The 22,530-nt window shown below is 41.3% G+C and overlaps 2 protein-coding genes across 6 annotated transcripts; both read left to right on the forward strand.

Moving 5' to 3' along the window:
* The first annotated feature begins 58 nt into the window (after positions 1-58).
* Positions 59-16,489, forward strand: LOC100837629 (phospholipid-transporting ATPase 2). 5 transcript variants are annotated; one of them, XR_002961665.1, is made up of 27 exons: positions 59-194; positions 724-920; positions 1,056-1,269; positions 2,252-2,368; positions 3,435-3,527; positions 3,604-3,778; positions 4,629-4,795; positions 6,035-6,139; positions 8,468-8,565; positions 8,652-8,794; positions 9,291-9,387; positions 9,469-9,578; positions 9,687-9,851; positions 10,039-10,193; positions 10,267-10,347; positions 10,450-10,570; positions 11,035-11,141; positions 11,597-11,734; positions 12,165-12,318; positions 13,439-13,556; positions 13,700-13,873; positions 14,014-14,065; positions 14,347-14,474; positions 14,559-14,709; positions 14,794-14,916; positions 15,610-15,687; positions 15,771-16,489. XR_002961665.1 is itself a non-coding variant. In XM_024456698.1 (26 exons), exons 2-26 carry the CDS (start codon positions 799-801, stop codon positions 15,619-15,621), a joined length of 3,120 nt encoding a protein of 1,039 aa, XP_024312466.1. In that variant the 5' UTR covers positions 59-194; positions 724-798; the 3' UTR covers positions 15,622-15,712. The 5 variants fall into 5 exon arrangements, 4 of the variants coding, with proteins under 4 accessions (XP_024312466.1, XP_010236944.1, XP_014752883.1 ...); XM_024456698.1 differs by lacking the exon at positions 15,771-16,489 and having other exon boundaries at positions 15,610-15,712; XM_010238642.3 differs by lacking the exons at positions 15,610-15,687; positions 15,771-16,489 and having other exon boundaries at positions 60-194; positions 14,794-15,530.
* A 3,187-nt stretch (positions 16,490-19,676) lies between these two features.
* LOC100837940 lies at positions 19,677-22,271 on the forward strand. Its single transcript, XM_024456699.1, has 2 exons — positions 19,677-21,771; positions 22,080-22,271. Exon 1 carries the CDS (start codon positions 20,026-20,028, stop codon positions 20,251-20,253), a length of 228 nt encoding a protein of 75 aa, XP_024312467.1. The 5' UTR covers positions 19,677-20,025; the 3' UTR covers positions 20,254-21,771; positions 22,080-22,271.
* The last annotated feature ends 259 nt before the right edge of the window (positions 22,272-22,530 follow it).

Genomic DNA, 22,530 nt, shown 5'->3' on the forward strand with positions numbered 1-22,530 from the left:
GTGTGGCACGGTCGGGACTCGGGACCCATTCGTCCGACCGGACCGGACCTGGTCTCGGTCGAACCGCGTTCCCCTTCACCTCCGTCCAGCCCAATTCGACTCCCCGCCCCGCTGCCCCCTTCCCTCCGGCCTTCGCAGCTTCGTCCGCCGGCGGCCACCGCAGCCGCCCTCCGTCGGAGATTCGGGATTCTCCAGTAAGAGTTCCTCACCTCTCTCCCCTAAACCTTCGCCGACCCGTGCGATCCCGCGCAGCCGGGTACGCACTGCCAGATCGGGTGCCACGGGCGATCGGAAACGAAACCGAGATGGGCGGTGAAGTTCAGGATTCTGATGTAGTAGCTCTCGGTTGGAATTGGATGGTGCTTAGGCAATGAACAGATCGGCGGATGGTTTTTTGCATAGCTGTGGATGATTCCATTCTTGACTTGTCTACTTAGTTTTGCAGATCGAGTGTAGAGAGCCGTAGACCATAAGAATATTAGCTTAGTGTACTGCTGCCTTAGTAAACCACCCTAGCCATAGCCCATAGGTACACGTTACATTGGATCGTCAATCAAGTATTGAGCTATGCTGAACTCTGATTCTGTGAAAAGTTCCGGTTCCCCTTACTTAGCTCTTCACTACTTGATGCTGAACTATGCCGCAGTTTACAAACATTGATGATGTTTCACTTGGAGCTTCCATCTCGCTCTTGTTCTTCAGCTTATGTTCTTTAACTTTTAGCAGGCTTGCTCAGCTGATCTCGTGCGGCCAATCAAAGGGGACACATTACAGTAGAGTGCATGGTTATTTCTAGCAATGAAGCGCTTTGTCTACATAAATGACGAGTCTTACCAGAATGACTACTGTGATAACCAGATTTCTAACACAAAGTATACCTTATGGAACTTCCTGCCAAAAAATCTATGGGAGCAATTCAGGTTTGTATTTAGTGCTCCAATTCTTCTGTAACAAGTTTGAAATTAGAAGTACTTTTTGGGTACATTCTTAAGCATAGAGAAATCCTTACTGAAGTTGTATTGGTCTAGAACTAATTGCTTGGTTTGGTATTTCAGGCGTTTCATGAATCAATATTTCTTGTTGATAGCGTGTCTCCAACTATGGTCACTCATTACTCCTGTAAACCCCGCAAGCACATGGGGCCCACTTATAATAATATTTGCAGTTTCGGCAACCAAAGAGGCCTGGGATGACTACAATAGGTATATTTCAGACAAGCAAGCGAATGAGAAGAAAGTGTGGATTGTAAAGAATGGTGCTCGTAAACATGTATGTTTCTATGCCATTCTTTTTATTAGAAAAAAATCTTGGTGCTTTATTCCATTATATTGTAAGATCATTATAAGTATCACCGAGAGGACAGCCAGGCGGCCGAGGGTTCTGTAGGGGGAGAGCATCAGATTAGAGTTGGGGATGAACTTGTTTATTTTTTCTTGCTTAATCCCAACGATTACAACAGGCCTTCTTATATAAAAGGCTCTCCTGACAGATATAGTTTACCTAAATAATAGATAAGACACCAACTGATTGGTGAGCAAGTTGCTGTTGCTGCTGCCGCTATGGCTCCAGCCAATGCACTTGTGGGTGACATGTATCCTGAAGCATCTAATTGTATTGTGCAGACAGTTAAGAAATGATGTACTCCCTCCGACCCATATTACTTGTCGAAATATTACATGGATCTAGACGCTTTTTGGACATAGATACATCCATATTTGGACAAATTTGAGACAAGCAATATGGATCGGAGGGAGTATCCAAATTCAAAAATAAAGTCAGATGTGACAGGATGTTTAAATTTGGTCTATATGGCCAACTTGTACTTGGTATGTTAATTCAGTAATTTGGACATGAATATTACAAAAGGTCGTAATTTGTTCGCACATGTCATGGCCCATAAAGGGCCCATGAGGTGGTCGCACATAGATGGGAAGTTGCCTCATAGCATATGGTAATATAAAAAAACTGTTTAGTTGCTTAGTAACGCCTTCACTATCTTACTTTTTTTTTCTCAAACACGCATCCAAATGCATGTCATTTTCATTATAAGACGCCAAAACGATGCAAAGTATAACAAACCAAAAACACACAAAGAAAAAAGAAAAAAACAGAAGCTGTACAGGATTGGGTTCAATTTGTTAAAATAGTAGATCACAGATGCATGCCTTTTTGTCAATAACCCTACTATTGTATGCTGAATTTTGAAACTCGTGGACCTATAAATATGATGTTTCCCAACTCTTTCATGTAGATTCAAGCACAAGATATCCGTGTAGGTAACATTGTATGGATTCGGGAGAATGAAGAAGTTCCATGTGACCTTGTTTTAACAGGAACTTCTGAACCACAAGGCATTTGTCATGTTGAGGTAAAACAGGAAGCAACCAAAATTGCTTCAATTCTACAAATCAGCGTTCAACTTGTGAACTTAAGTAACACAATACATTTTTCTTTAGAAAAGGGAATAGTTGTCTATTTAAACTGATATGCATCCTACATTATCCAAGTTGATATGCTAATGTGAAGTGTGGTGTCCATGTCTTACTGTGAAGTTCTTATGAGAATAGCAAGTATTCCCTCATCTCGGTGAAGCATCCCAAGTTGTCCCTTGAATTTGTGATGTACTTATGAAGATGCTTGTGAATTCCATTATCATAATGTGCTTGATAAGCTTTTTCCCAATTGCCTTAATTGTAATCACCAGTTTTATCAGGTCTTTATTAGGACATATGGGTTATTTAGGTGCTTGGCCAATTTTTAGGGGAAAACTATTGGGGAGGCCCTAACAGTATATTTATTAAAAATAAAGGATCATGTTCTCAAAAGTATGTACAATAGGCACCAGGATTATACATGGCCAGTGCCTATAAAGAAAAAGTGAAAAATATATGTAATAGATTTAGTCTAGAGAGTTTAAGTCTATCCAAGAAAGGGAAGCAGTCCTAAACTCCTCATTGCATCATAGAACTGGATATGTCTGTACCCTTTATTTCTGTCTCCTGAAATAGTTTTCATGTAACTCAAGAGTATTACAAACTAAAATTTACAGTCCTGTAGGAACAATTGTAGTTACTTGTGGTTCGTGTTCCAGTCTTTTAGGATTTTGCTGTTCATGTTCAGCCTATCCATGGGTAGAATAATTTTGCAGTGATATTCTTTGAGTCCAAGTGGTAGCATAAATTTTGCATTCTATGATGATCGATGGTGCAATCTGACTTACCCAACGTTATTGTCGACATAACTGAGGTTGTCTCAATGAACAATACTGGTCTTTACAACAACTTTTGGTAGCCAAGTTTCTAACTTCATTTGTAATTCATTGTATTCCTTGTCTAGTACCTACTAAATTCCAAACCTTGTTTTAAGCCAAAATAAACAATGTAGATGAATGTCTATTGTTAACCTAACATACTTGACTTCTTATTGTTTTTTAGACAGCTGCCCTTGATGGGGAAATTGACTTGAAGACAAGGGTAATCCCACCAACGTGTGCAGGACTGGACGCTGAACAGTTGCACAAAATAAAGGTTTTGACATTTTATATGGTTCTGCTTTTCTGCTGTCTGTTTTATTTCTCATTACCTGTATGCATTAACTGAACAGGGTGTCATTGAGTGCCCAATTCCAGACAAAGACATAAGAAGATTCGATGCAAACATCAGACTGTTCCCTCCATTTATTGACAACGACATTTGTCCATTGACTATTAATAACACATTGCTACAATCATGCTACTTGAGAAATACAGAATGGGCTTGTGGAGTAGCAGTTTATACAGGTAAGTTTGAAATAGTTTTATCATGACCTTGTCTACCACTACAGCAAAAGGAATTGTAGTTGAAATTCATCTAGTATGTTTTCCTTATACTTCTGTGCAAGAGTTGGTATTACTAATTCATGCTCAGTTTGATGCCTGGAGGGCAACAGGTTGACGATGTATATTTTGAAGGAAGAACTGCAGGGGAGGCCCTGACAGTATAATTATCACTATAGAGTATAACACTAGTTACATCAATATGTACGTAGAACCATGCCTATTCTTTTGTGTAGATAGCACATTTATTTGATGAGGAAATTGATATCTGACAACTATCCTCCAAAAGTGTGAATAAGTGAGTATGAGAGCTACCTCCTATGCTCTGTAAAGTTTGGAGTTTGCATCCAGTACTAATTGATACTCATAATCTGCATTCAGGACTAATTATTTCGTATATAATTTATCATAATTTCCAATCAAATCAACTCAATAGTTCAGTTGTGCTTGGTGCATGTTTTACTCTCTTCTGATGGTTCACCAAGAATAATTGTGTGTGCTGTATCAATGAGCTGCCTAATGTTTATAGTCAAAGGACATAGTACATATTTAATACTTATCTCAAGACACAAGTTGCATACAGTCCAATTCTTACAACTATGTAGATGGCAGAATTGTGATTTACTCCCTTTTACAAAACTTTAAAACTTTAACTACAATAATTCAATCTCGGTGGCAAAGTAATGGTGCATAATTTGTTATTCTAATCCTCACTGATCCATACAGCAAGATTCGAGAATGCTTATCTTATCTCAATGTTTTATTTATCTCAAGATCAAAAGACGCTAACTATTTATTTGTCTTAATGTTTCAGGCAATGAGACTAAGTTGGGGATGAGTAGGGGTGTCCCAGAGCCCAAGCTTACTGCCATGGATGCAATGATTGATAAGCTTACCGGTGCAATATTCTTATTCCAACTTGCAGTTGTTGTCGTTCTTGGATCTGCAGGCAACGTTTGGAAGGACACTGAAGCTCGCAAGGTATTTTTGATTGAAACTTATCTCATGGCTCTATTTAATCTCAGCTTCCTTCTTTCCACTGCCAGTATATATCACTTCCCAGGAACCTATGATGAAGTTTCTTGCAGAATGCAAATATCTTACAAACATCTAGCAAAGGCATGTCTATATGCAAGTCTAAGAAACACCTCTTTCCACATGTTCTATGTTGTAGGATCTGAAGATTCCAGATGACTATTTGCATTCTAGTTCAGTATTGATAAACCTAGTGTTATGGATATTGCCGAAGCAATTTGGGTTGGTTCGTGTATCATTGACTCAATGTGCTTTCAAGGATTAAGAGTCGACGAGTCGAGCCGAGTCTCCATGGTACCGACTCATACACAGACTAGTCATCACTAGTGTTCGACTAGTCGACTAGTAGTTGAGCAGTAGCTACTACAAATACCATAGTACTCAACTACTAACACTAATATACTACAATATACTGGAGAAAGTTGTTGTAGCCAGCAGAGGAGCAGAGTAGCTAGCTGGCTTTCTGCATACAATGGAGGAGCAGAGCCAGCGGAGGAGCACAATAGCAACAGTTGGTGTCGCATTGTGGACTCGTGGCTACCGGCGGTAGCAACCTGGTGAGAGACGGCTCGTCGTAGAATCTGAAGAGGGCGAGCGAAGAGCTAGAGTTTAACGGGCAGAGCGTTATCCTCCCAGTAAAACCTGATAAGTTGTGGGTCTTTTCATGAGTCGACACCCAAGTAGCGACCGCAAGACTGGTTGAGCGACTCTTAATCATATGTGCTGTGTGTTCTGGATTGGACTGATTCACGACCGCCCTTGAACAAACATTCATGTGGGTCTTGTCAATTAGCATTCTTTTTTTTTCGTTTTCTAGAATATAGCACCACAACAGTCATGACTGTAAGCAGCAGTAGCCAGTAGCACACTAGTCACAAACTAGTCCATTGGACCTGCACATTTGACATGAAAAACTGTTTGTCCCTGTAACCCCTAAGCTCAACTGTTATTCTGCAGTAACTCTGACCTATGAAATGATTGCTAATCCAGCTTAGTGAGCATGATCTCTTTATCCTCTGTTCCCCCGTGTACATGATCCCATGATGTATGAGCCTTCTATGTTCTTTTAATCTGTTCCTCTGAGTTCTGACAACTCTTGGCCTGTTCTTTTCACGATCATATGTCAACTACAATTCTGTGCTTTGTTAATATGATAATCTGACAGTTCTTCGCATTGTTTTGTAGCAATGGTATGTCAAGTACGACGATGATGAACCATGGTATCAAATTTTGGTTATCCCTCTGCGCTTTGAGCTATTGTGTTCCATTATGATTCCCATTTCAATAAAGGTATGACTCTTTCTGTTCATCTAATTCTGGTATAATTCCTTTTCTTCTATGTGTTTATCAACTATTTCTGTCTCATGTTTAAAAACATAATGGTTAATATTTGCACCATAAACTTAATAAAATCGGATATTACACATCGGAACTTGCAGTTAGAAAATACTTGCTTTACAAACATTTGTTCGTTGTTTTAAAGTCACATCACCGCTTGTAGTTGCAGAACGCATGCTTTTCAGTGAAGCGAAATCCTGTTACGGAAAAACCTGTCCGCAGCTAGTTTTACTGGTGAGAATGATTTTTCTCCTAGGTGGTTTTTGGTCGTTAGATAAAAGAAAGAAGTCCATATTTTTTTCGAGAAAATGCAAAAGCTTTGCGAATTAGTATATTCAAAAGATAAAGGTTTCATTACAGGCCCGAGCGGGCAAGAAAAGGAAAAATATACAAAGACTCAGTGGACGTCCCAGCCCTCGGGGAGGCAGAACCCGAGCCTGGTGGCTCCGGCTTGCACCCAAGCACAAGCCTCATCTCTGATGTTGCAGAGCAGCTCGCGAAGGTTTGGGCTGGCGTTGTCGAAAGTGCAGGCGTTCCCATGCTTCCAACCGATGAGGGGATAGCCAGAAATTTTGCAGAAGTTTACTTTTCTACCTTGAACTCTGAAACCTGTTGTTTTTAACCTTGAAGGCTTGAACTACTGAATCTGTTTATTTTATTCCCTCAACCCTGTCCAAGGCGGTTTTGAGCTGAAACGTGGTTAATTGTTGGCAGCACTTGCCATGTCAGCATCTTGCCACATCAGTAGATTAATTAAAATAAATATTAGAAAAACAGGTTTGGGAAAATCAGGAAAATGAAAAAATAAAAGAAATTTGATGATGTTTTTTTTGTACAGTCCTCTGTCTCACGGTTTTCCTGACTTTATTATATATTTTTTATTTTACATGGCAAAGTTCTGATGTGTAAAGGTTGTGCAAGTTGGTCGCCATGTGTCGCCCAAAACAGCTCCAAATTGTCCCGGTTGGGACCGAGGGGAAACTGATTCAATAGTTTAGGATTGGAAACTGGACTTTTTCCTACTCCCTCCGATCCATAATAAGTGTCTCAGGTTTAGTACAACTTTGTACTAAGTTAGTACAAAATGTGAGACACTTATTATGGATCGGAGGGAGTAGATGAGAACACAATTGATTTGACCGGCACATGCAAGGAGTTAATGCCCGTCAATTCAGTTAAAAAATGAGTTTAAATTTAAAGTGCTATAGTCTGGTTCTTTCTTCTGGTTGTAAATTTCATTTCGTGCCAGGATAATTGTCATGGGCTGAGCATGCAGTAGGCCCATGTTAGTAGCCCTAGCATGGCAGCAATTGGCTAGTACAATATTAGATTAGGAATAATTAAGTAATGGTAGAAGGCTATTTAGTTAGGAAAGAGATGTCTTGAGTTAGGGATCGGTTTAGTAGGAAGACAGAGGTATGTTTTGATAGGAAAGTTGGATATTCTCGTCTTGGGCGTCATGCCAGTCTTCCCTATAAAAGGGGCACGATGTGCTCTGTTGTGAATCAAGCACTGAAATGGCCAAAAGACAAACTAAAGCCCTATAGCTAAACAATGGTGGAAAGATGCTGGTGATTGCTCTATCCGACCGCTGCACATGAACATTTTTGTCCCTGTTTTAGTACAATACAGTTCAGTTGGTACTTGCATTTGTATGTCTCCATATATCTCAGGTGAAGGTTACTAGGAAAAAGCCTCTGGAGTTGCATTTATGTCAGATCATGGTTTTAATTTTCTCATTTATACAGAATATGCAAAAAATGTAAATATTACTCATAGTGTATAGCCTTGCACACACTGCATTATTGAAGTGAATGCATGAACCTGTGGATCTCCACTGACAGTCTGAAAAGGAGGTTGATGTCTCTCTGTTGGATCAAAAGCATTGATATATCAAACTTAGTAGAATATACTGTATAGCAGTGGGTCCTAGTGTGCATGTGAAGGTAATAGGACATTATCCATTTCTGCTAGTTAATTGATACAAGTGTTTGAAGCCCTAATGGTACTCCCCGGTCCTGAATTCCAAACAAGGACTAGAATCGCAAAACCAGCTACACATCAACTTTGAACTGAAATGCATGCTTTTAGTTTTGCTAGGGACTGTTTCTGGAGTCAGATTTGAGTTAATTTAGAAATCAGTGAAGACATTGCTTGTTTTAGTATTAGCAATGCATGATGGGCACACTGGGGGCTACACGAAATGCTGCCTCAAACGCATAATACGGAATAAGCCATCTTTGTGTGAAGTTCTGAAGGGAGTTTTCTGGTGTCCTGTAGGTTTCTTTGGACTTTGTTAAAAGTCTTTATGCAAAGTTCATAGATTGGGATGAGGAGATGTACGACAAGGAAACAGATACACCAGCCCATGCAGCAAAGTAAGCAAACTTTTGCATTTATCTTGAATAGTACGGAAGTTGCCTTTCTTGTTCTCTAAATCTAATCATCACACACCAACTTTCAGCACAGCAATCAGTGAAGACTTGGGACAAGTTGAGTATATTTTGACAGATAAAACTGGCACTCTGACTGAAAACAAGATGATCTTCAGAAGGTGCTGTATTGGGGGTACCTTGTATGGGAATGAAAGTGGCGACGCGCTTAAAGGTCATACTTAATCTCTCACAAAGATTTTCTGCTTGATTATGACAGTAATAATATCATAAAGCTAGCCTGATCATGTTTCTAATATGATGGTATGTTGATGTATTATTTCATTAGTGAGCTGACCTTAGCTTTGTGTTCAAGGTGATTTGATCTGTAATGTGTTTCTTCTGAGCACCAAGTCTTTGGAGATCTTCCTGTTAACGTACGGTAGTAGATTGTTAATTATCTCATAAGGTTGTCTTGTAAATTGTTTCTGTGTTGTACTTGGTAAACTGCGTCCATTGTATTAAAGGTGGTAATGATGTTATCATGTGAGAACGTAAAATTTTGATGTAGTTTTTCTTGTTAGAGTCCTGTATTTCCATTTTCATGACTGCTTCCCTCCTTTAATATTAATCATGGAATGTTATTTTTTAGAACTATTTAGTTATGATGCTGAACTGAGGAATGCTATTGTGAGTCTGTTATTAGTACTGATATGGTTTTTGTCATTTAGATGTCGAACTGCTGAATGCTGTTGCCAATAATTCGCCTCATGTCATTAAATTCTTGACAGTCATGGCCCTCTGCAATACAGTTATTCCTATCAAAAGGTTATATCTTTGACCATGCGATTACACTCCACAACTCATCTTTATTCTTTTTACCTTATCTTGTCTATTTTTGAACTTCAGTCCTAGCGGGCAAATATCATATAAAGCTCAGTCCCAGGATGAGGATGCTCTTGTAAATGCAGCCTCTAATTTGCATATGGTCCTTGTCAGCAAGAATGGAAATAACGCTGGTAGGTTTATGTAAATTTTACCATGATCTCCAATATTGTATTGTTTGTTTCTTGTCCTTATGTTTGTCAGGTTTTCATGGATAAATAATAAGACATGTATTCAAGCAGAAATTCACTTCAACAGACGGGTTGTTCAATATGAGATACTTGACGTTCTAGAATTCACCTCTGACCGGAAAAGAATGTCTGTTCTGATATCGGATAGTGAAAGTGGCAAGATTTTCCTCTTGTCTAAAGGTGCAGATGAGGCTATTCTTCCTTTGGCTTATTCTGGTAATCACCCTTTTTTTTTTGTTTATATATTGATTTCATTTTTTACTCTGCATATGGATTGCAACCTATTCTGTCTTCACTCTTTACCATCATAAAACCAGAACATAAAAAATTCATACCTTTGTCAATGAAACTAAATCAACTCTGCATGCATTGATTTGTAGATCTAAGAATTTTAATTTTTCAGGACAGCAAATAAAGACATTTATTGACGCGGTCGACAAATATGCTCAGCTGGGATTACGCACACTCTGTTTGGCATGGCGTGAGCTTGGCTTGCAGGAGTATCTAGAATGGTCTCGGTTATTTAAGGAAGCCAACAGCGCATTGATTGACAGAGAGGTAATTATCTTCGGGATTTCTTTTATATAAATATATAATATGAAGACTAAACTGTAAAGCCTGTTTTTCGCAGTGGAAAGTTGCTGAGGTTTGCCAGAAATTAGAGCACACCCTGGATATTCTAGGTATCAGTGCTATAGAGGATCGCCTCCAGGTTTTACCTTTGCCTTGATTTCGTCTCTCATGAAACATGCCAATATTGTTCGTTTGTTTCTGGCATTTTCTTATCATGTGTTATGGCTGGATCTGTCTGTAGGCTGGTGTTCCAGAAACTATTGAAATACTGAGACAGTCAGGAATCAACTTTTGGATGTTAACTGGAGATAAACAAAGCACTGCTATTCAAATAGCTCTTTTGTGCAACTTGATTTCTTCAGGTATCTGTCTTTCAGTGAATAGTTTTCACTGCCTAGAAGGTTTATTAGGCTCTTTACTCAAGAGTTTAATATTCATATCAATTCCATCTGTTTTATTAGGTAGAACTTGCCATGAACTATCTCTACCTTCTGTTATGCAAATTTGTGTGATTAAGCCTCTATTACTTCACATATGACATTCTAACCTTTTCCGTGACTAAGCCCATATATTAGATAAAGGAGTAAAAGATAACATAAAGGGGTGTGAGGACACAAATTTCTGTAAGACTGTCCTGATTGCACAAAATTGCAGTTTGTGTGTGCGCGTATGAAGGGATGGGTGTGTAGGGGCTTAATTGCACTAATGTTAGGTACAGTACCTCAGTTGGGTGGGGGTTCTTTAGTGCAATTTATTTTCATGTTAAATGGAAATAATTACAGACAGTGGATAACACTGTTGCATGATGTTTATTCCATGTCTTAAGAGCCCAAGGGTCAACTCTTGTATATCAATGGGAAAACTGAAGATGAAGTTGCTAGGAGCTTGGAAAGAGTTCTACTCACTATGAGGATAACTTCTTCTGAACCCAAGGTTAGTGAAATTGTTGGTCAAAATAATTAGTACTCCCTGCATCACCCGCGATCCATAATATAAGTGTCTCAGTCTCTCAGATTTAGTACAACTTTGTACTAAGTTAGTAAAAAATCTGAGACACTTAATATGGATCGGAGGGAGTACCATTCTGGTCTTCATGTTGAAATTTACACCTGACGAAATTTACTAGTCCCTCTTGTGTCACAATACATGTTGTTTTGGATCTTGACACAGTATCCAAGGATACACTTCGGCCATCAATTTCTTTGAACATATGCTTTTTCAAATAAAAATATGTATACATTATGATCTAGATCAATTTGGTGTTGTAGATGCTGGTTAAATTTTCTATATTTGATGGTCAACTCTTAAAATGTTTGACCGATTTAGATTCTAACATGTGTAGGGAGTATTTATCTTGTGTTTAGTTTGCTGATTTAGTATTTTGCTAGGAACAGGAGTTAGCTTTTGTCGTGGATGGTTGGGCTCTTGAAATTATTCTAACACGCTATAAGGAAGCTTTTACTGAACTAGCAGTTCTTTCAAAGACAGCAATCTGCTGTCGTGTTACACCTTCACAGAAAGCACAGGTAATTTTTGCCACTGGTTTTCTCATGTTTACTTGAGCCAAATAAAATTTGTATTAGTTATTTACTGAACTAGCAGTTGTTTCAAAGATAGTGAATGCCACTTAAGTTTCTTATAGAAATGAGAAAGAAGAAGAGGAATCAACAGATTATCTCTGTGTCTTTATTTTTTCGAGGAAAATGAGGCTTTAAGTTTGCATGTTTGCAATTGCCAACTTGTTGTGTAAGCTCTGAGCAATTATGTTATGCCATGTGTTTTGATACAAGTGGCTAGTAATTTGTTTTGTGAGAAGCTAACCAATGTGCACAGTCACTCACTATATATCCAGTTGTAATCTACCTGGGCCCTACCCTTTTCTATTCATCATTCTGCATATCTTTCATATGGATTTGTTTCTCCATATGTTGATATTTATCTTCATTTTTTGGGTAGCTCGTCAAGCTTCTAAAGTCATGTGACTATCGAACTTTGGCAATTGGTGACGGTGGGAATGATGTCAGGATGATACAACAGGCTCACATTGGTGTAGGAATTAGTGGTAGAGAAGGTCTTCAAGCAGCAAGGGCGGCTGACTATAGCATTGGCAGTAAGCCCTATTCAGATTTAGCCTTTATTTTATCAGTGTTCTAACTATGACTCTGTTCTTGCTTTGTACAATTTTGCGCCTCATCTCGTTCCTGTACAACAAGTTCAATCTACCATGTTAAGTTGCTAGATTGTGCTTTCTACTTCCGATTAAATTTGATCTGTCAGTTGTAACCAAAGGCCATTGTACCTTGGTGTTAATATTGTGTCCACTATATCCACTTCAAATTCTTAATAAAAATAATACTGAAATGAGCCTGTGTCAATCTAAATTCCTTTTTACTCTCTTTATCGTCTTGTCCATCCCTTCTGTCCCTAAATACCGACACCCAGCTTTTCCTTGCTGATGCCTCTCCCTTGGCCTAGTCGGTGCCTATACCTCAGGCTTGTGCTTCCCCCTTGGTGGCTCTTCCGCGTGCGTGGGCTGGATGTTTGGTTGTGGAAGGGGAATTTGGGAGCATTCGCTTCCCTGGGTGAAGCTTCAAAACGACAGGTGTTAGAGAACTAGTGGGCGGTACCAACTATTGTGACACCAAAGATTTGTGGAGGAGTTGGCCGGAAAAGCTTGGCAGTGGGTGAAACTTCAACTGTCTGTCATGCTCAGCAGTGGTGAAAACCGGAGAGAGAAAGCAGCCAAGAAGAAGAGCTGTAGTAGAGTTGAAGGCCTCTGGTGTTCTTGGTTAAGACCTAGCAGTTTGGTTGCCTCACACCGTTTGCTCTGGTCATGAACGTTGGTGGCAAATCCTATGGATGCATTTGACTGATAGATAAAACACCATCGGAGGAAGAGGAAAACTATTTGAATGGAACAGGGGACCTATTGGTTTTGTAGCGAGGAGAGGGGGAATTTTGCCTCCTGCCAAGTGAACAGTTACAAAGGCAAAAATGCTCTTAGAGACCACCCAAGGGGACAGGGGTTAAGTGAATCGAACTCATTGCTGAAGTGCCCGAGGGAACTCCTAACTGTGACTAAGAGTTATGATTGTGTTGGTCCTAGATAATTTACATGTCTGAGGAAACTCTTAAACTGTTGGTCTGATGATTTGACTATGTAATGGTTGGTATGCTGAAGTGCCATGATCTTTCTGACGGCTCTTTACTTCTGTTTTTCGTTCTTGCAGAATTCAGGTTTCTGAAAAGGCTTATTCTTGTCCACGGGCGATACTCATACAACCGTACTGCCTTTCTTTCGCAGTATTCGTTCTACAAGTCATTGTTAATTTGCTTTATTCAGATACTGTAAGTCGTAAAAAAACAGCATGACACCTTTTTATTTTATTTTCTTGAGCTCCTATGCAATATCCTTCTCATATTCCATTTGTCGTTAAAGCATACTGGATACTGGTTGCTCGTCTGAACGTTCTCATGTTACACGCATGCAGGTTTTCTTTTGTTTCGGGTATTGCTGGAACAAGTTTGTTCAACTCAGTCAGTTTGATGGCTTATAATGTCTTCTACACAAGCATTCCTGTTTTAACTACTGTTCTGGACAAGGATTTATCTGAAAGGACAGTGACACAGAACCCAGAGATTTTACTTTACTGCCAGGCTGGAAGGTAAATTATTCTAACTTATGTATGTTGTTAAAAGCTGCCACATGTTCTATATGTTTTGTTATTACCATCTGTATTAAATAATCTGGAACTTTTTAGAATCAAGTTTGTGTTGCTTACACTAATATGTGCATATTACTCAGGCTTTTGAATCCAAGTACTTTTGCTGGTTGGTTTGGCCGATCATTGTATCATGTGAGTATATCTTTGTCGCACCATACCATGCTTCTAGTCTGCAAATAATAGTTGCAAAAGTTATGAAATGAGTTTCATGAAATTCTTGGTTTTTCACGTGTATATATGGTATATGCGTTTTTTATTTTTTGGGGGGCTGAGTACGCAGGTAGGGGCAGAAAACAAATGTAGTAATACAGGAAGACCAAGGATTTGAGACTGGGCCCACCGAATTTGGAATGTCTAATGCACAGATTTTGATGTGGCTGATGACAGTGTCTTCTTTTCTTCCTTGATTTCAGGCAATTGTTGTTTTCTTAATCACCATTCATGTTTATGCCAATGAAAAAAGTGAGATGGAGGAGTTGTCAATGGTTGCCCTCTCAGGAAGTATTTGGTTGCAGGCATTTGTTGTGACATTGGAGATGAAGTAAGAAGGCAAAAAAACTCGAATCATAAAGCTTAGAGAGCATCGTAGATTATGCTCATTTTAATATGTGTTTCCTTTTTGCAGTTCTTTCACATTTGTGCAGTTTCTGGGAATATGGGGAAATTTTGCTGCTTTCTACATCATAAATTTCGGTATCAGCAGCATACCATCTGCTGGGATGTACACTATCATGTTCCGTCTTTGCAGACAACCATCCTACTGGATAACGATGCTGGTAAGTTTTAATATCACATGCTTTTGCTTGGTTGTATGTAAATCCGCACGCGTCCCTCACGACTGTATCATATCAATCTTTCAGCTAATCAGTGGAGTTGGCATGGGTCCTGTATTAGCTCTGAAATATTTCAGATATACATACAGTCCTAGTGCCATTAACATTCTTCAGAAGGCCGAGCGATCGCGTGGGCCAATGTACACCCTGGTAAATCTTGAATCTCAACTGAGATTAGACAACAATGCGACCGATTCGATTTCGAGCATGCCAGTCAAGAAGAGCTCAGTTTATGAGCCCCTACTGTCTGATTCTCCCATGGCATCCAGGAGATCTGTAGCATCATCATCATTTGACATCTTTCAGCCAGCACAGTCAAGGGTTCCTGCCTCTTATCCCAGAAATATTAAAGCCAGTTAACTTGATTTGGTATTCTTGTAGCTCAGATTATACCACCAACAGGACTGTTAGAATGAAAAGCAGTATCCCTCAACAAAGAAAAACAGAATGATAAACAACAGGAGGCGCTTGAATTAGATTTGGATGTATAGCGCTGCAAAGTAGTTTTTAATACTCTGGGATAGAAATGTGAAAGCGACAAAAGCTACTTGGGTTTCACTAAACATACATCTTCTTACAAAGAAGAATATTAATAACCTGGAAAAAAATCTGTAGTTGTATGGAAGAGAAAAATCTGTACTTGTGCATCTAGAAAAATATATGAAGAGAACATATTCGTGCAATAGGTTATAGAACGTACACATGCAAAACTTAGTTTTGTACATCTTTTGTAGATATATGCATTGTACAAGTCACTAAGACAACATCGTACATCTTTTTGTACGCAAAATTGTTTTCGTATCGTACATTTATGATCATATTTTTTGCATGAAATTTTTGCAGGTACACTTATGATGTTTCTTAGTGCTTGTACCTACGCATAGAAAACAGAAAACCCACCTCTATGACTGTAATATCAAGGTTTGCACAGTGTGAACAACAGGTTTGCATCGTCTCGGATCACCATGCTACGTACGTTGACACCTTTGCTGTCCTATTATTAGGGGCAGTAGATTTTTCTCACGAAGCATGACTGGCCAACTGGGGGGCAGAACGTACCGTGCCCCTGCCTCCCTCGCAGTCAAAACTCTCCTCTCGTCAGCTATAGTAACTGGTCAGTCGTCCCTATCCCTAAATTTACATAGACCATCTCCCCTTCCCGCCGTCCCTGTCAACTACGATACAAAGCTAGTAAGCAACCGATCGGCAAAAGACAACCGGTCTTGTTGTACACAATTGCTGTTGGAATGCTTCTACATGCATGGACGGACGGACGTATGCAGCGTGGCCGATACGTGACACAACCCAGCAAGGGTAAGCCTGGCGACCAGAACCGATGAGGGTAAGCCCAGCAAGGGTTGGATTACGTGACACGATTGCTGCACCAGCTAATACATTTTGTGTTGGTAGATCGACCTATGGATTAATATGACCTTGTCTGCGTACGGAGTACACGGCAATCAATACGAGTGATGTAGATCACCGATAATTTTGGAGGCCATCATCGCGTAAGTACATGTTATGTTGCCAGCCTGGGCCACATACTTTATTGTTCCTCAATCCTCGTCCATGTTCTCTTTAATTTCGTTTTTGAGGGTACTATGAATCGAGGCAGATATTTCGGAGGAAGGATACAAATGATGTAATTTAAGACCATGCTTCCGATCTGTCACCCGGAACAGCATAGCAATAAATGCCTTCTGTTCGATCGTGGCGTGATTCACGCTCTCAGCCTACATCGACATACATGCTCATGTCATGGGTTATCCATCCCGTTCCGTGTATCTGTACAACGGAATGGGCCCCTCCCAATGTCCCATCGATCGGTGGGTTCCTTCACCGTGTTGTGCCAATTTTGTATATACTCCCTCCCTCCAACAAAAGATGTCTCAAATTTGTCAAAATTTGAATGTATCTAGACATGGCTTAGTGTATAGATGTATTCAAATTTAGTTAAAGTTGAGACATCTTTTGTTGGACGGAGGAAGTATATACTCTTACCATAAGAGGTCCAAGGACCTCCATGCAAAATTACAAGCAGAACATAGTTCAAGCAACATGGTCCCTAAACTGCTTGCCATGCCTCCAGCTAGGAGCTTCAACCTCCAGCAGTCCAGCTAGAGCCGTCTAGAAGCCATAGCCGGACGCCGCTAGAATCTGGGGTTGAGCTCAAGGGAAAATCCACAAGGGCAGCGAGAAACAAGTACCTAAAACTAGACATGTACACGCACATACATTCCCCTTCAACTCCTAACGGTAGAGGTGGTGGAGAGGGGAGGGAGGCGACGCTAACAACTTGGGGCCAAACAGGGAGCTCCTAGAGCTAACGGAGCGAACAAGACGAGGAGGAAGGGCAAGAGAGCATTTTCGGTTGGGTCACGATATGGCCGACACAAAACGCTCTCATTTGAACTTTGCAAGACCATTTTGGAGACGACATATGACAATCATCAAAATTTCAGCATTACTTCTATAAAACTGCGGCAAAGAGAAAGCATGGAAAAATAATGTTTGACCTTAGTTTCAGTTGGAAAACACAAATTCTTTAGAATTCGTTCATACCTAGAATTGGACGGATGAAGAATGAGACGAAGATTGCAAGTGACATACTCCCTTCTTTTCTCGTTACATGTTGTATTAGGTTTCACTACAATAAGACTTTGATCAAGATTTTTTTTTATTAATGTGTGATTTTTATGACATGAAATTTGTATTACTAGATTCGTCGTCAAAAGTACTTACTGATAATCATGGTTTAATATCATATAACTTATATACGAGATAAGTCTACTTTGGTTTCTTAACTGTTGCAAAAGTATGAAATTCACCATGAAGTCAATACTGGGTAATTTTGGTAACTGATAGATGTATGGTTGACTTCTTTACCACATCGGTGCATGATGTGGCGATTTTTCATGAGATTGAGCTGGTGGGGTCCATGAAAAATAGCCACATTATGCGACTCCCAGATACATCATGGTATGGAATTCTTTGGACTACAAGATCCAACCAAATAGTAGAGCAGGGTCTCATAAATAATGTTCAACAAATTGGGATTCATTTAGCAACCGATTTTTATCTTCCGTTTGAACTCATTTCCATAATTCTTCTAGTTTCTTTAATAGGTGCTATTACTATGGCTCGGCAATAAAAAAACTTAGAAAGAGTAAAAATTATAAGAATTACAAATCTAAAAAAAATAACTAAAGAATCACAATTTTGATTTAGTAAAATCCATCTACTGCCAACAAATACCTTCTTTTCTCTTTTGAAGTGGCAAAGAAGTCTCAAGCCAACATTCCATCTATCCCAGATCAGATCGAATCCAGGTTTGACGACCATAAACTGACATGTAGACCCAATTTATCCAGTATTGTTGAGGGACGAAATTCACACACCCAAAAAAAAGTTGAGGCACAAAGTTTGTGGTTTCACAGACTAGTTGAGAGATGAAACATACAGTACTTATCTCACTATATATTTGGTAAAGTAATTCTTTGACAAAGAGTGGGTCCATTGCCATCCCTATACAAGGATTCACCAAACATGTGTGTCCGGAAATAATCACTCCCCCCGTCTCACATTAAGTGACTTAAATTTGTCCAAATATGAATGTATTTATGTTCAAAAAGCGTCTATATACATGTAATATTTCGTCACTTAATATTGGACGGAAGGAGTAATATTTATATGGTATGAACTAGAATTCACATACATAAATTAAAATTTCTACTAACCTTAACTGGTAAAGTTACTCAAAGGACATTTCCCAAAGAAAAAGCCCTCGAGGAAAATGTTTGAAAAACCTTGGATTCATAGGACATATCATTTCAGTTGACAACTGCACGTCCGAGACGGACTAATAACCAGCCCGGTCGGACGTAAGACAGCACGTACCGGTGCGTTAATTTGCTCCGGACCTTTTGTGAATTGGTGATCGATGGCGTCACTTTAGCAGAGATTGTAGGACTAGGTGGCAGCTCAGGCTCTCGATCAGCCAGTCGCTCGCTCCGGCCGTACGTCCTGCGGCACGGAGCGCGCGCGCCCAACTAACCAACCGCTTGATTGACCAGTTTGTGCATTCACTAACTAACAACCAATCGATTGACGAAATACGAACCAGCTCGCTGGATCGGTGGCTTAGCAAGGAAGGAAAGCTTTCACGCTCGGTTAGGGAAGAAGGCATTGATGTCGTGACAGCGCAGTCACCTGGCTAGTAGCTAGCTGCTGCCTATCCATCACCTAACTTAGTCCGAACCAAATCCAACTAAACCTCCTCCTCAGGCAGGCAATCCACGATTGTTTTGTCCAATAGACCGTACTCACGTCCTTGTCTCAGCACCCCGACCCCTTACTTTCCCCTCTCCAAAGTCCAAACCCAATTTAATCCCGCCGTAGTCGATCGGCAGGGGAACATACAGGAGTATGCACCATGCATACATACATCCGTCCTCTCCGGCCGACACTTGGATACCAGGACTCCGGGAGAATATGCCTCATTTCTGTTGAAGCATTCGATCTTTCTAGATGATCTGAAGACCCATCACATGTAAAGCCAACACACACATCTCCCATGCAAAAGGAGAAAAAAAGAGAAGCTAACAAACACATCTCAACGGCAACTAACCTCGTGCGTGGGAGCTCGATATCGCACATCACACGGTGAAACTGAAGCTACGGAAAGTAATTCTCGTAAAGAAAGTGAAGCCATATGCACTCTACTCTACAGTATGATATATCCACCTGGCACACGTCGGCCGGCCGTAGTCCGGATACGCGGAAAGCTGGCGCCATACCGCGGCCCGGACCACGCCGTGCTTCTGTCTGCCCCGGCCGTATATCAGCCCGTACAGTATGTCGCTGTAACCTCCAAAGACAACTTAGTCAAGAAGCATAAGCGGCAGCAGGGGGGCCATTATGGCCACCCGTACCCGGCACCCGCTACCTCCCCACTGCAGAGCGCCAAGCCATGAATGCGATCCTCAAGCGCCCTCGTCTTAAATCCTTCCTACCCCCGCCCAGGCCCTTCCCCCGTGACTCCGTCAACCGCACCGCCGCACATTGCTTGTTGGCTCTCCAGTTCTCCACCACCATTGCTGACTGACCACAACAACCACCCTCTCCACGGCGCGCCAGTCCGCCAGTATATAAACACCCGCGCTAGCTGACGCTGTGCCCAGAGAAATTAACAGGCGGCGGGGCTCATATATATCATCTGTGTTGATTACTTGATTGGGCGAGGAGAAAGGAGGATCGAGGATGGTGTCGATGTGCTTTTTGGTGGAGCAGCGGCGGAAGGTGCGGAGCAGCAAGCCGGCGGCGGGGATCTGCTCGCGGTGCGGCGGGTGCGCGAGCGTGGCGGACATGGAGACGGCCACACGCCTCTGCTACCTGCTCACCGTGCACCGGGTCACCTGGCGCGCCATCATCTGCACCTTCTGCGGGGCCATGCTCAAGTCGTACCGACACTACCGCCTCCACTACTAGCCGCCCCCCCCCCCCCCCCCCCCAACAATCTGCGCGCAGGGCGCCGGCCGGCCACCGCGCCCATGTACGTGGTCTGCGCGTCTCGTTTCTCTGACGTGCGTACGGTACGGCGGAGTACTACGCGCTTGCTTGCTAGTTTTCGTTTGATTAATTAGTTGGTTTTCCTGCTCTATCTTGGAGATGGATTTCATTGCACTGGCATCTCCTTGTTATGCACATACAGTAATATGGAAGACGAGAAGTCTTGATTAATTTTTACTTACATAATTAAGCTTCCAGCTGCAAATGTTCCGTATGCATGCATATATTGCCCTTGCGCCCTTTCATCTCTTTTCTTTTCACTACGATTCATACAGAAGGAGCATATGGATCATTGAAATACACAATTAATTAATTGGTAGCTTTCTCTTCGAATTGCATGACTGCTATCATACATTTCCACTCCGCAGCATATAAAGTGTGATTGGTTCCTCACACCTTTCAGAAAACCTGTTGTCCACTGTACTGAGATACTGCTACTATTTCCGAAATAAATAAGGACAGTGTAGGGCATATTTGTTTGTGAATTGGTGATGTGCTGTTATTCCTTTTTTTCCCTTCCCGACTTACTTCATCCGGAGGGGAAAGCAAAAGAATTTGGAGATGGAAACCCGTGACAGCCGACCACCAACAAATGAGCATTAACTGCATGTGCATGTCATATGTGACAACGTACGGCACATGGACGTTGACAGGCCTAATTAACCAAACAACTCTGCGCCAGCTGGTCTCTGTGTAAGAACATTAACTACCGCGATTCCCCAGAGCGCAGCTGAGGTCGCTGAAGCTGTCGAAACGCCATTCTTTATTACGGTGCTGGTAATTAATGAAGCCAGTGTACCTACGTGCACGGTGCAAGAAAACGCAACCATGTGTTCATTCATGATCGCAAAGCCGCGATTCTAAAACATCGTTAGAAATACGGAGTAGAAAGCAAGAAAAAAAATAGCGCGATATTTCGCCGGTTTAGCGTTGCTACATCGAGTTTGAAGAGCCTGCCATCGGAGGTGGCCAACGTACGATGGAACTAGTAGCGTGGAGTTACCTAGACTAAAAATTAGGCGGCATGATCGGGCCTGTTTGGATCCCTACCAAAACTGGCCTTACCAATAAATTGGCGTGCCCTTGATTTTTGGTCACCGTTTGGTTCGCTACCTATTTTGGCTCGCCCTCCCCACCTCAGGCGCGCCCCTTTCTATTTCTCGCCAACGCGCGGGCGCGGCGACGGCGAGGAAATCGTCCGCCAAAAACTTGGCGACCAAATCGCGCGCAATTTTCTCGTCGAGGTATAAGAGCTGAGCGTCAATCTCCACAGACCATTTTCCATCAGCCGCACACCACGAGGAGCAGAAGACGAAGCGGCTTAAGATCTGTAGCCGTCACCGGCCGGCAGAGTGAATGAGTGCTGCTCCGGCGGCCGTCAAGCCCGACCTCGACCTGTCTTCCTCCTCCCTCCAACGATTGGAGCCTAACCCCAAGGTCAGAGCTCACGATTCCCCTCAGACTTATCTTGATCCCCTTTTTCTATTGTGTAATTTGCTTGATGCCGGCTCGTTTAGGCAGGGATCTACTTAAATGTCCCTTCTATTTGCTAGATCCGAAACATTTAGCACGAAAACATTAACCTTGAGGAAACTGCATCAACCGATATTATTAGATTTTTAAGTTGCTCAACCATTAAGTAGTTTTATGCCACATTTAATAAGAAATTACCTCCCAGCTAGCATGCATCTGCAGTCATCTATTTTAATTAATAACTGACGGACATTATGCAAGCTCGGTTTCAGGATGCTGGTGGCAATGGTGGATCTGCATATGCTCTTAAATTGCTGCAAGTTTAGCCAGGCTATCTTTTGTTTATATCACTAGAAGCACTTTAGGACTAGTGGTATTCTGGATACCATATCATGTATATTTTGTCTGTATTGATCAGACTGGGGAGTATGACAGGTTATGATATACTGATCAGATTTTGTCTATATTGATCAAACATTTGGCAAGTCATTTGGCTTGAAACCAAGTGGAAGCCAAATATTTTTCCAAAATTTTGGCATGCACTGTGGCTGCAAACCAAACAACCACATCTTGCCGGTAATTTGGTCATGCCAATATTGTGGTAGGGCTAAATGGGACTCAATCCAAACAGGCCCGATGTGCCCAGGCTTGGACCCTCGCTCTGGAGGTAAAGGCCTACTTCATGCTTTGATTGTATTGATCTCACGACGACTAGTGATTACA

This window comes from Brachypodium distachyon, chromosome 1 (assembly GCF_000005505.3).
Source record: "Brachypodium distachyon strain Bd21 chromosome 1, Brachypodium_distachyon_v3.0, whole genome shotgun sequence".
NCBI lineage: Eukaryota > Viridiplantae > Streptophyta > Magnoliopsida > Poales > Poaceae > Brachypodium > Brachypodium distachyon.